Source organism: Trichechus manatus, unplaced genomic scaffold (genome assembly GCF_000243295.1).
Source record: "Trichechus manatus latirostris isolate Lorelei unplaced genomic scaffold, TriManLat1.0 scaffold00178, whole genome shotgun sequence".
NCBI classification, from domain to species: Eukaryota; Metazoa; Chordata; class Mammalia; order Sirenia; family Trichechidae; genus Trichechus; species Trichechus manatus.
The window spans coordinates 2,055,839-2,068,172 of record NW_004444114.1 but is presented as its reverse complement, the minus strand read 5'-3'; the positions used below and the strand labels follow the sequence as shown (position 1 = coordinate 2,068,172).

The window sequence follows — 12,334 nt, the reverse complement described above, 5'->3', positions numbered from 1 at the left end:
GTCACATTCCTGACAAGTCAGCTCATCTCAGAAGCTAGGACATCAGAATTATTAGCCCAGCCCAACGGCCAACTTGCTATGTGACCCTAGGAAGGAGCCCTGTTCAGAAGAAATAGACCACAAAGGGAGCCTTTTCTCTATTTGTTTATGGTTTGGCAGTCATATTGTACCCCTTCATGGAGCTTTTGATGATGATCAGGGTTGCAGGACTCGCCAGAGTCAATTGTTCATGTGGGCAGCGCCAAGCCCTCTGACATCAGCACCCAGGTCCACCCTCCCTCCTCCATGCATCCTGCACCCGCATTCAGAAGATAACGACAATGGTGGGACTCAGCCAGTGACCCAGAAGTAAAGGCAGCAGAGTGCCCCTTAATCCCCAAAGTCATCTAGACCTCTGCTCATTTCTCCCCTCCCTCTGCTCGTCTGTCGCGCATGGGCAAATGTCTCCACCATGACTGGAGGTCTGGCCTCTCTGAGCCGACTGTTGCCAAGTTGCAAAAGAAATAATCTTTCCTATATGTTGGCACAAGAAAGAAAGTCCTTAAATGGTGATCACACTTGCAAAACTGCCTTTTCTCTATAAGGAGGTGGCGGGGGAGAGCAGTGAAGGGCTCTCTTTCATTTGTGGCTGCATCTGATCCACCTTTTCATCACATAGCAAATGTTCATGCTGAACCGAAAGCAAGCATCAAAGGGCCAGACCTCCTCACCCCCCTCCAAAATTCCGCAGCCTTTGTTGTCATTGGAGCTGGGTGGTTATTGAACTTTGCAGACCTGCTGGGCCCAGAAAGTGAAAACACCCTCCTAAGCCAGCAGGGGTGGTGCTGTGTGCCTTGGAGATAAGGCCTGCGCATCAGAAGCCCCGGCGGTTGCCATGGCACCCTGACACCGAGATCATTCCTTATGAATGTCACCGGGGTCTGTGACTAAAGTTGTTTATGAGTCAAGAGTCTCATGAAACTACAGGAGGAAATGATGCACCACGGCGGGCTGTGGGAAAGAAGGATGGTGTTGTTGAGGCTGACATGCTCTTCTCCACCCTCGGTTTGCTTAGGCAGATAGTCTTTAAATATGACACGGGGAGCAGGACAAGCCAAACACACTGACATTTCATTCGTCACTGTGCATGAGACAGTGAGGGAGAAGAAGTATTTTAAATAACAGACTGTCCCACTGTAGTTTTTAAAATACGACAACCTTGTACTTTGTGGCTCATCAAGCAGCGTAAAGATTAGCCCCATGAGGCCCCAGAAGATTCTGCCTTGTGACCATTCAGTGTATTCTTTGTCCTTTGTTCCTCCAGTGTGACGGGTAACCACTTTCCAAACTACGGCCCTTGGCTCCAAGATAACAGATAAGGGCGTGAGTGCCTCCTGTTTCCTTCCAGAGACAGTGTGACTAGCAGTGACTGTTGTTACTTCTATTGTTTGAATGTACAGAAATGCCAACTGAAGGGTGCAAAGATTATCAAAGGCCACCAAGGGAAAAATACATAGATTCTACTTCTATTTCTGGAACATCCCCTCCACCCTGGAGAAAGGGACATATCTTCTTACGGTTGGAGAATGACTTATAAGAAAGGAGACCCAGAAATTTCTCCTTTCACCATGGAGAAAAAAAGGAGAGAAGAAGAGATGTGGGGGGAGGGCGTTGAGGCTTACCTCTCTTCCTCCACCCCACTCAGCCGCGAATGATTAGCGCAAAGTTAGGCGAGTTCCCAGAGGAAAGAGGCAGAAAGGGAGGAGAGACAGATGGAGGAAGCAGGATATGTGGGCGCATCCAGGGATGCTCTGAGAAAAGGCACTCCGTGTGCACTCTCCTTAAATTAAACCTTGTACTTGAAATTCAGATCTGCTTCAAAAAGTTAAGACATGATCCTTAAATTCATGTCACAAAAAATAAAACTTGTTGTTTTTCAAAATGGATTTCCCACTAGATTCCTTTATGTGTCTAGTGCCACATGTTCATTAAAGGGGCACTGACCACACCAGCCACAGTAGATTAGTGTTGTTATTATAGTTATTCTACTTTTGTAAAAACAAACAAGCAAATCCTATGCAATAGTAGAAAAAAAACATCGTTCTATTCACAAATAAGACACCCACAAAACTTTTCAGGATTTCCCGTATGATACCTATTTTCCCACACTCTCTTTTCTCCTGAGGGTCCTCTCTCCCATGGTTTCTGAGACAGACAGGAGCTTCTTACCTCTGACACAGTACAGTTTAGCTGGAAGATCTGTCCTTCTCCTTCTACCTGCCGCACACAGAGTTTGCAAACCAGCTCCACTGTGTTCAGGCTAAATCTCTCCAGAGTGAAGGTGCAGTGGAGGTTTCTTTGAGACCCACTCCAGACATGGTAAAAGGGAATTTCCTAAAGGATGGAGAAGTATTAACCACAAATGAGAGACTATTAGTAAAAATAACTAACAGTCTGCTGCCAGATACACCTGTCAGTATACATATTAATTAGTTTAATCTTCATAACAGCCCTGCGCTAAAGTATATCCTGCTTCCCTTTCCAGATGAAAAAACTGAGGCTCAGAGAGTTTAAATAATTTTCCCAAAGTCACAGTTAGTAAACGGCAGAGTTGAGATTTGAACCCAGGGAGTCGGCCTTCAGAGCCCAAGCACTTAAACCAGCCTGCTACATGTCTCTCACTTAGAAAAAAACCATGGAAAATGATTTAAAAAAAAAAAAAAAAATTTTAGAAATTTCCCAAAATAAAACCTACACATACCAATTACTGATCATTAAAAGGAATCCCCTCTGTGGTATTCTGGAGAAACGCAAAGGAAACCTAAAGGATAATGCAGTGATATAGTTCCCTTTTGTGCCTATATCCTCCCTCTGACCAGGATAGCAAAAAATCGAAACTCACTAAAGTTGGAGAACTGTAGACTAGATTAGCTGCCACAGAAAAGCCCCTGACCAGAAAAGCACCAAGCCTCCAATGGACTTAAAGTTTTAAAAGTCTAGACCTCCTCTAAGTCCCTGGGTGGCACAAATGGTTTGCACTTGACTACTAACCTAAAGGTTGGTGGTTCAAACCCACTCATCATCATCACAGAAGAAAGGCTGGCAATATGCTTCCATAAAGATTACAGCCAAGAAAACCCTATGGAGCAGTTGTACTTTCTAACACATGGAGGGCCACCATGAGTCAAATTGACTCGATGGTAACAGATTTGGTTTAGTTTTAAACCACCTCTAATAGAGCCCAATTTAGACTCTTTTTGCAATAAAGAAAAGAAAAAGTTGGTACATAAAAAATAGGAGAGCATGGTAGCTAAGAGTAGAGGGTCTGGAGCCAAATTCATTAGGAATGAGTACACCCTCACCTTACTTACTTAGGGATTTAGAACAAGTTACTTAACTTTTCCATGCCTCAGTTTTCTCATATGCAAAAGAATAAGCAACAGAGTACTTACTCATATACCTGTTGGAGTTAAAAGAGAGAAAACCCAAAGTGCATAAGAGAGTACCTGGCAGAGACAATAAGAATTCAGCCAAGGTTGTTGTTAGTTGCTCTCAAGTTGATTCCGACTCATGGCAACCCCATGCATTACAGAGTAGAACTGCTCCATAGAGTTATCTTGGCTGTAAGCTTAATGAAAGCAGATCACCGGGCCTTTTCTTCAGTGGCACCACTGGGTGGGTTCAAACTGCCAACCTTTAGGTTAGTAGTTGAGAGTAAATCGTTTGTGCCACCTAGGGACCTCAACCAAGGTTAGTGGTAACTAATATCACATATCATTATTGTTAAAATAGTAGCTTTCATTATGATTATATACAGAACATTGTTTATAAAAAGGGTAGGTGTGTGGAATTTTATAGCAGTTGTAAAATAGAAGAAAGCAGAGGAAGACATTTAATAAGAAAGTCAAAAGCCTGGTCTCTTCCCTTGGATCAAATATCGAGTTACATAGAAGAGAGTCGGCCGTACAACCCCATCAAAGCTCACGACTGTTAACAAACTTAGAGGATTGTTTTCCACAATTTCTGTGTAAGTCCTTGACATATGGGAGTAAAAACGGAGCTGAAAAGTCTTCCCTTCACTCCTTCTAGTTTATTCACTGACTTCTATCAGGAAATCACAAGTTCAGCTGCAGTGGTAGGGCTTGTGATTGGATTTGCATGTGTACAGCTTTTCGAAATGAGCTTGAATCTCCCAGGACTAGGTATTAGGCTAGAAGTCCCATCAATAGAGTCAGTCTCCTGAGACCTAAGGCTGACTGGTAGAGGAGGAGGTGAAAACCCCTTGAGAAGCCTATGATTTCCCACAGGTACATAGCATAAGTCTTGGAACTGGTATTTTTATGACTGTTATTTAATATGATTCTGACTGGTTTTTATTGTTATGTGCTATTTCAGTTCCCAAACTGTGCTTCCTTTAAGTTTCCAATGTGAAGTTACTCCTAAAACCAAAAAAAAAAACCTAAACCTGTTGCCATTGAGTCAATTCCGACTCCTAGCGACCCTGTAGGACATAATAGAACTGCCCCATAGGGTTTCCAAGGAGTGGCTGGTAGATTTGAACTGCCGACCTTTTGGTTAGCAGCTGAGCTCTTAACCACTATGCCACCAGGGCTCCAAAGTTACTCCTAGCAAGGTTAAAACCTAATTTGTGTCACATGGGGTAACAATGATGTTTTTCCTATGAATGCATTTGAGGCCATTTTTGTCAATCCAATGTAAAAACTTCCTCTGAAGATTCACTGAAATGATGGAATTGGAAGTCTTTTATTCACGAAAAAGAAAACAAGGATAGTACAGTTATTTGAGGAGAATTAAAAGAAAAAAGGATTCCTTCGAAAATAATGATTTTTCAAAAAGCCTAAATAACCCCAAACTACTTTGGAGAAAAAAGTACTGATTTAGGATTAATTTCAAGTGAAGAGATTTCTAATGTCTATATAATTTTATTCCTCTTTCTTGGAGCTGTCTCCAAGCCTTTAGTTCAATGTGTGAGTATTACCTGATATTTAGCCATCAGTTTGCTCTTCCAGAGGGAATGGGCGATGTCATGAATTGACAAGCGCAGGTTGTGGGTGCTACCTTTAAAATGAAGAGCCTTCGGTTCTTCTAGAAGCTGTCCTCCCATCTGTCTCTCGAGCTGTAAAACTTCCTACAATGACATGTCCAAACCAAAAGCAAATTACTGAACAGCATAACTTCCATCAAGTTCAATCATCAAGTGAGTATGTTTCCTCACTGTGTCTTCTGAAGGCCTTACATAATGTGTGCAACACCACGAACTCCACTTCCGGTAGCCTCAAGACCCTAAACTGAGGCCTCTGCCATTTTAGGGTTTGCCTGGACTCTATCGACAATCGACTATGCTTCAACAGTCTTCATCACACTGTTGTGGAGTAAATCCAGTACAGTTTGCACTCCATGACTTACAAGTGGAATATTTCATTGAATAGAGGGAACTAATCATAACTCAAAATTAGAAGAACCCCAATTAAAAGAAAAAAATAGAAAGATAAATAGATAAGTAAGTTGATCGACAACGTACTTTTAGGGAAAGGGACAAACACCAAGAAAACAAACCTATGTCTTGTACTTGGTAAAACCAAAGAAAAAACAAAATTCTGGAATGTGTTTTAGACATTTAATTGAATGTCTTGTAGTTTTTATAAGCAAAGAAATAAAATAACAAAAGTGTTGCTTACAGTGATTCATTGCATGATTCTCAATTATAAAAAAAAATAGAATTTTCTTTCTAATACGCTTATTGTATCTCCTAGAGTGGAAATTATTCTAATACAAATTAGTGCAAATTATTCTAATACAATATTTTTCAGCAAATGTTGAGCTAAATAGTTATTAACATTAACTTTCAAAAGAGTACTTCGTTTCTCAAGAATTGTGGTTGATCAACAAATTTGCTATGTAACTTTACTTACCCTATAAAGATATAACACAAAGACAAATTCTATGTACACTTCTATTTCTCAAGCTAGTTAATGGGAGTTAATGAAGCATTTCCAACTACAGCTGCAATTACCCAAACAGTAGCAAACCCATAAGTTATCAATGAACAAAATATCCTGTGTCTCTTTTGCTGTCTGAACCTTCCTTATCCACTTTGCTCCTCTTGTGTTTTAAAAGTGTTATTGACCCAAATATGTGGGCAAATTATGACCTTTCTTTTTTTCATAGGGGTTCATGAAAATAATGGATTTTATAAAAAAAATAAAAAGCAAAATATTTAAATTCTCCAGTAGGAATTTAACAGAATGCTTGAACTTCAATAACACAGGCTGATATTCAGGTTGTTCCACACACATACAATGAGCACCTACCAGGGTGTAACCAAGCACAGATGGGTTACAATGGAGAACTGCTAGTATGGGGACCAGGTTGCCTTATACCAGGAAATGCATCCACTTTGCATTTGCTGAATGAATTCTAACCTATGCACAGATAGCCCAGTAGATATGGGGCTTATCAACATCACTGATTAGAGGTAAACAGCTCATTTCAAGCTGCTTCTGTAAGTGGTTTTTAGCAACCATAATCTTTGTGTCAGGCCACTAAAAATGCAGAAAATATTAGGATAATGTGGAATATGGTCTTGGACAGGGATTTCCCTAATTAGTGTCTAATGGAAAAGATGAGGCAATGGCACAGAGATGTACATGGCCCAGATGCTTGAAAGTATTGACCTGCTATTTAATGTTGCTTGCTGATGGGTAGCTATTACTTGTGATAGCAGCCTCAGCAGCCAACCAGCCACCAACCACAGTCAGTCAACCAACTGGACACATATGCTATGTCATCACGCCCTTGCTTCAGTTTGCCTGCAGTACGGCAGACTCTGAGGGACCCCAGTAGGCCAAACAGTTGCATTCAGCCTAGAGGTGCACACGGTACTCAAGGAATGTCCTCCCACCACACTGCACAGCCCATTCCTCAACAAGAATCCAGCCATGTGCAAAGGAAGAAGGATAAGAAAAGTGAGGGTTAATTGTAGTTTCTTCTGCTTCAGCAGGAAGGCATAATAAGCTTATGTTGATCATGTTCGGTGTCTAGTTAGCATAATAAAAAAAAGCTGATGTTCCCAGTGAACCTGGCACCTGACAAATTCTAAAGCTAAACTGATGTTTGTTTATATGCCATTAGAAGAAAAGAAACATAATTAGAAATCTTTGAGATTACAGTCATGCCAATCAATCAGTTCTAGCTTCTTTCTAGTATGCCCTAATTACCTCATCAAGATGTCTAAAGAGCAATCGATAGTAATTATCTGATTACTATAGATCTTCATTATGTCCAAATTATCTCCCTGGGATGTCTTAAAGAAGATTCATTGTATTCTGGGAGGTAATTGTACCCAACAATGTATAACCCACACTCCATTCCTACAATCAACATAGACTGCCAGAAAATATGGAGAGCATTATCAGTTTTCATGGCAGGGAGGATCATTGAAAAAAACCTCAACTGCCTATTGGCCATGACCTTGAAGTCAAGAAATCTAACACCATATTTTGACTTCAAAGTCTGGGTTGGCGTCAAACCAAGAATAAAGCTCAGCCAGTCCTTGGTTTCTTCAGCAATATCCTCAGATGTAATGGTAAAGAGTTCTCCCTAGTAGGGAACGAGATTTGGCTGGCTTAAAGGTCTCTGTTTTTGAGAGGAAGTACCAAGTACAGTGCCATTTTAGGGACAATGAGGCCTGTCTTAGTGGCATGGAATAGGGTCAGAGAACACACTCTTTCCATATTCTTAAGCTCTCCAACAACCAGGAGTAACACAAAGCAGCTGGAATGAGCTGAGAGGGACTTGACTTTTTTTCTTCCCCTTCCAATTGAACATGAATCCTGGTGAAAGATATACTGCCCATCAGGATGCATCCATGCTTAGTGTAGAGGTCTTTATAGTTATTTAAGTGCATAAAACAACAACAACAGTTGATGTCCTTTGGTGGTGCAAATGGTTAATGCACTCAGTTATTAATCAAAAGGTTGGAGGTCTGAGTTCATTCAGAAGTGCCTTAGAAGAAAGGCCTGGTGATCTACTTCCGAAAAATCAGCTATTGAAAACTCTGGAGCACAGTTCTACTCTGACGCATATGGGGTTGCCATGAGTTGAATTGACTTGATGGAATCTGGTTTTTGGTTGCGTTCACATTCCTATCAGTCAAAAATTTGAGCATGCATTTCTAATGTTTCTTTATTTATAAATTATGTTCCTATATTAATGCATCAATCTGTTACATTACAAAATATATATGAAGTAAAAAGTATGAGCTAAAATAAATAATTGCAGCAGTACTAACATTGTCTTCTTTTGCCTCAGTGATTCACTGGGCATGAACCAAGCGCCTCCACTTTTAGGACTGCTGGCTCAGGCAGCCATCTTTTCACTAGTACCTCTGGGAGAAATCAGCCCAGGAATGAATGATTCAAAACTTAAATTTAATGCTTTTTTCCTGAGAAGTAGCAACTGGTATCATCACACTCAGAATGTTCAATTTGAAGGAAACATAACAAAAATAAAGGAGAAGACAATAACCAAAGCACAAATGAAAGATATTATAATCAATCAATAAAACAAGTCCTTGGAAACTAAAATAATCTATAACCACGCATAAGTTGGAGATGACCTGCCACATACAGTGAATCCCATATATAAACCTGCTGTAGAAGACAGAGGAAGCAAACCCATTGGATATGATAATTAGGCTTTTTTTGCATATTTTTAGGATTTTAAGTGTTATCGTTTGTGATGTTACAGCAGATCCTACTTTAAAATATGCTGTAATTTGTATTTCAAAGTCTTGGTTTTCCGACTTCCTTCTGCATGAAATCATTTTAGGTATTATACATATAATACAGATAACCATGAGTACATAAGAAATAACAGACATACAAATCAATAAGATATGACTTTACAAGTTAAGTGCTTTTCTCTCCTTAGTCTTCCTGGGATCACTCATTCAACACTGATGAAACACATATGATGTGCTAGGAACCATGTCAGGCTCTGGAGCACACAGACAAATAAGTCTCTGTCCCTGCCTCAAACTGCTCATGGTCCATGAGGAGAGACTGACATGTGAACAGGTAATCACAACATAGTGTGCTGAGCTCTGAAACAGCTTTTAGACAGGCTGCTTTTGGATGACAAAGGTTAGGATATCTCACACAACTTAAGAGAGAATAAGAACAAAACATATTTAAGGTCAAAAGATTTAGGAAGAATTAAGACAAATATTGTGACCTTGGAAAGAAATGCCATAATTGGAATTAGGATCATCTAGACTCTTTGTTCTCAGAAATGTAAATGTCACCTTCCTTCGAAAAGGTTTTCTGCCCTATTTGCAGTACCATCCATCTCAGTGATCCTTTCGGCTCTGCGTGAATCTACCTATTGCTTTGATGAGCTCACTCTGCCTACCTGAAAAGGGGGTCAGTTTCTGACTTCCTTGTACAGTTCTACCCGCATCCGTCTCACGTTACACTGAAAAGACTTTTCTCCGAGGTCTATTATCAACAGATGTGTGTCTAGTCCATCCCTCCATGTCGACAAGCACCTCTACACACACGCAGAAACCCCAGTCATAACGTCACCAGGAGCACGTCCTCTGCATCAGAGCCTGGTGTCTCTAGGGACTCGAGCAGTCGTGTGAGCTGGGCTTCCTTCTCTAATATAGTGGTTGCCTCCAAAGCAGGCTCCTGTGCCAACCCTGAGTGAGGGCTGTATTGATTCAGGGAGCCTGTGAGGGATTGCTCGAAGGGCAGGGACAAGGGATTCCATAGTAGAAACAAGCAGCTTTCACAATAACCAATTAAACCAAGACATTATCCATGCCACGCCATTAGCCTGAGCCACTTAAGAGCCACAATAAATCCAAGCTGTTTTAAAGGCTTTTGAGTACACAGTGAGCACCTCTGCCCTATGCCCAGATCTCTCACAGACTCTTAGATGATAGGATCTGCCCTCATTAAGCCCTGACAGAGAAAGCAAAGAGAAAGGAACCATACAACTCCTCCACCCTGGGCTTTCTAACCCCAGAAATTTTCACTCTGCGTTACCGAGAGGGGTACACTACATCTGCCTACTTTGTTTCCCTTGTTCCTCTTCCTCCTCTCAGTCTTCCCAAGCCTCAGAAAATTTCCCTTAAGTACCAGTCTTACACAATTGCTCACTGGGAGCCCACAGGCAACAGAGCAGCATACACTTAGATGTTTAGATACTTGAAGTACATCGTTAAGAATATAACAAGTCTCTTCCCACAGGGTCCAGGCTGCAGCTGTTAGAGACCCAGGCAAAGCATTGATCTTGTGTAAGAAACTGCTAGGTGCTGGGCTGCCCACAGCAGGGCTGATGAGGCCAGTGTTTCCGGACCCTGGTCATCCACATCCTGTGCTCACCCATGTCTTATGCTTACCCAGTAGAGTCACTAGGGGAGTGTAGGGGGTGCAGATAGCACAGGGTGACACCAATTTTGTGCAGTGTTTCAGTAGAAATTTATTAGTTTTTATAAAAATATCCCTATAGTTAGTTATAACAACAAAAACATTTTTCGTAAGCCCAGCTTACATGAATCAATATACCTACAAGGCTAAAACTCTATGCTAATTTACTTTCTGAGCCTTCTAATGTGCTCTGGTCAGAGCTGTCATTATTACCCAATTACAATGACACTTTAAATCACGTGGTTTTATCTGCATGTACTGTGAGCACACGGTGCTGTTTTCGTTGCTGCTGGAATTTTTATAGTCTCTGATTTTGTCAAATTTTCTGGTGTTTTAGCTACAATATTGTGGTAATTAGTATTTGTAAACCTATATCGGTAACTTTTTTGAGAATGAAGTAGTAATTAAAGGAAACGAATAAGTGATATATGGGAATTACGATTTAGAAGTAACATTAGTACAAAAAACATCACTAAGGATTTTGTATGGTCTGGTACGGGAGGAGAACCATGGAGGGGTGTGATACCATGAGTTACTGCACTGGGTGACACCAACCCTAATGATGCCACTGTGCTCACCCGTGTCTTGTGCTCACCCACATCCTGCACAAGAAGTTACCTTCTCTCCCCACTGCTCCAAACTTGCACCACCTTTTTCCTTGGAGGCACCATTTTTTGCTTCCAGTTTCTCAAGAGGTGATTATCCTCTTTGTGGATTATCTAGCTGTTAGCTTTTTTCTTTCTTCTTCTCTTTCTTGCTCCCTCCCCCTCTTCCTTCCTTCCTTCCTTTCTTTTCTTCTTCTCTCCAAATACTTTCCTTTCATTTCGTTTCATTCTTTTCCTTTCTTATTAGAAACCTTACCAGGTAGAGATAGGGGACAATAAATGATTAAACTTAAATCTCTCATAACCTATTAAAATCTCTATGGAAGAGAAGGTCAGAGGGAGGTTAAATCAGGGCTTTGCTTCATTTTGTTTTGCTTTGTTCTTGGTATTGTCTCTGGATTTTATCTGTCTGTGTACTCTTTATTCTTGACTGAAACGTGGTACCACGAATTGCTGTCTTTGTTGCTGCCAAGATGCCTGAGATCAGTAACAGGAACGTGAGCAGGAAGAGGTAGCTATTCAGGGGAAACCACTAAGATTACTACACAGGAACTGAGAACACAACAGGCAGTCCATGAGACTGCAGCGAGACTTGTACTCCAGAAGTTTTCCATTTGGTTCAGCTTTTCTGCTCCCTGGAGATGGAACCACTACACTGGCCATGTTACTGGAGCGAGCACTGAAGGCCGAGTTGTGCTGCTTAAGACCTGCCTCCACCTTCCCCACCCTTCTGCAACATGCACCCACACGGCTCCCAAAGGCGCTAAGAACAAAACCGGCAAACATTCAGTGTGCCACATGTTAAACTTCAAACGACCATCTCTCCATGATTGTGCTGAATGGAGTTAAAAAAAAAAAAAATGTCCCATTAGATTTTACGGAGTCTGCTTTGCTCCTATTCATTCTTTAACCCTGTGTTCCAAATGGTCCTTGTTGTTTGGGGATGCACAATTTCTCTTTGCTTCTGTGGCTGTCGCTGCTGTAGCTGCCACAGCCGTGGACCTGCACTCCAGAAAAGCAGAGGCCAGGAAAGCCACCACCCTTCTCCCCTGCTTGCTGCCAGGTTTTCAACACGACTGTTCCCAGCTCCCCATGTGCTGTCTCCTCCTGCTGCCTCAGACTGCAGATCCTGGCGATGGGGAACATCTTCACATGGGCTACTGCCCCTTCCTGCACTCACTGTGGGGTGCTTTGCTCTCCCCCTGAGTTGTCTGCCTTGCTTCATCCCTAATAATAATCAGGCTGGACCCCGGTGACCATTTGCAAACATGTCCCTGTCAAGTCACTTAGTTTCTA

General features: G+C 41.5%; 1 protein-coding gene across 2 annotated transcripts in view; it reads right to left on the bottom strand.

Moving 5' to 3' along the window:
• The window catches only part of UNC5C (unc-5 netrin receptor C), a 437,515-nt gene that overhangs the window by 7,206 nt on the left and 417,975 nt on the right, over positions 1-12,334 (bottom strand). For both annotated transcript variants that reach the window (XM_004387005.1, XM_012558632.2), the window contains 2 exons: positions 4,979-5,128; positions 2,209-2,373 (listed from right to left, as the gene is read on the bottom strand). In XM_004387005.1, the coding sequence (XP_004387062.1) occupies positions 2,209-2,373; positions 4,979-5,128 (315 nt within the window). The remainder of the gene's footprint in view (positions 1-2,208; positions 2,374-4,978; positions 5,129-12,334) is intronic.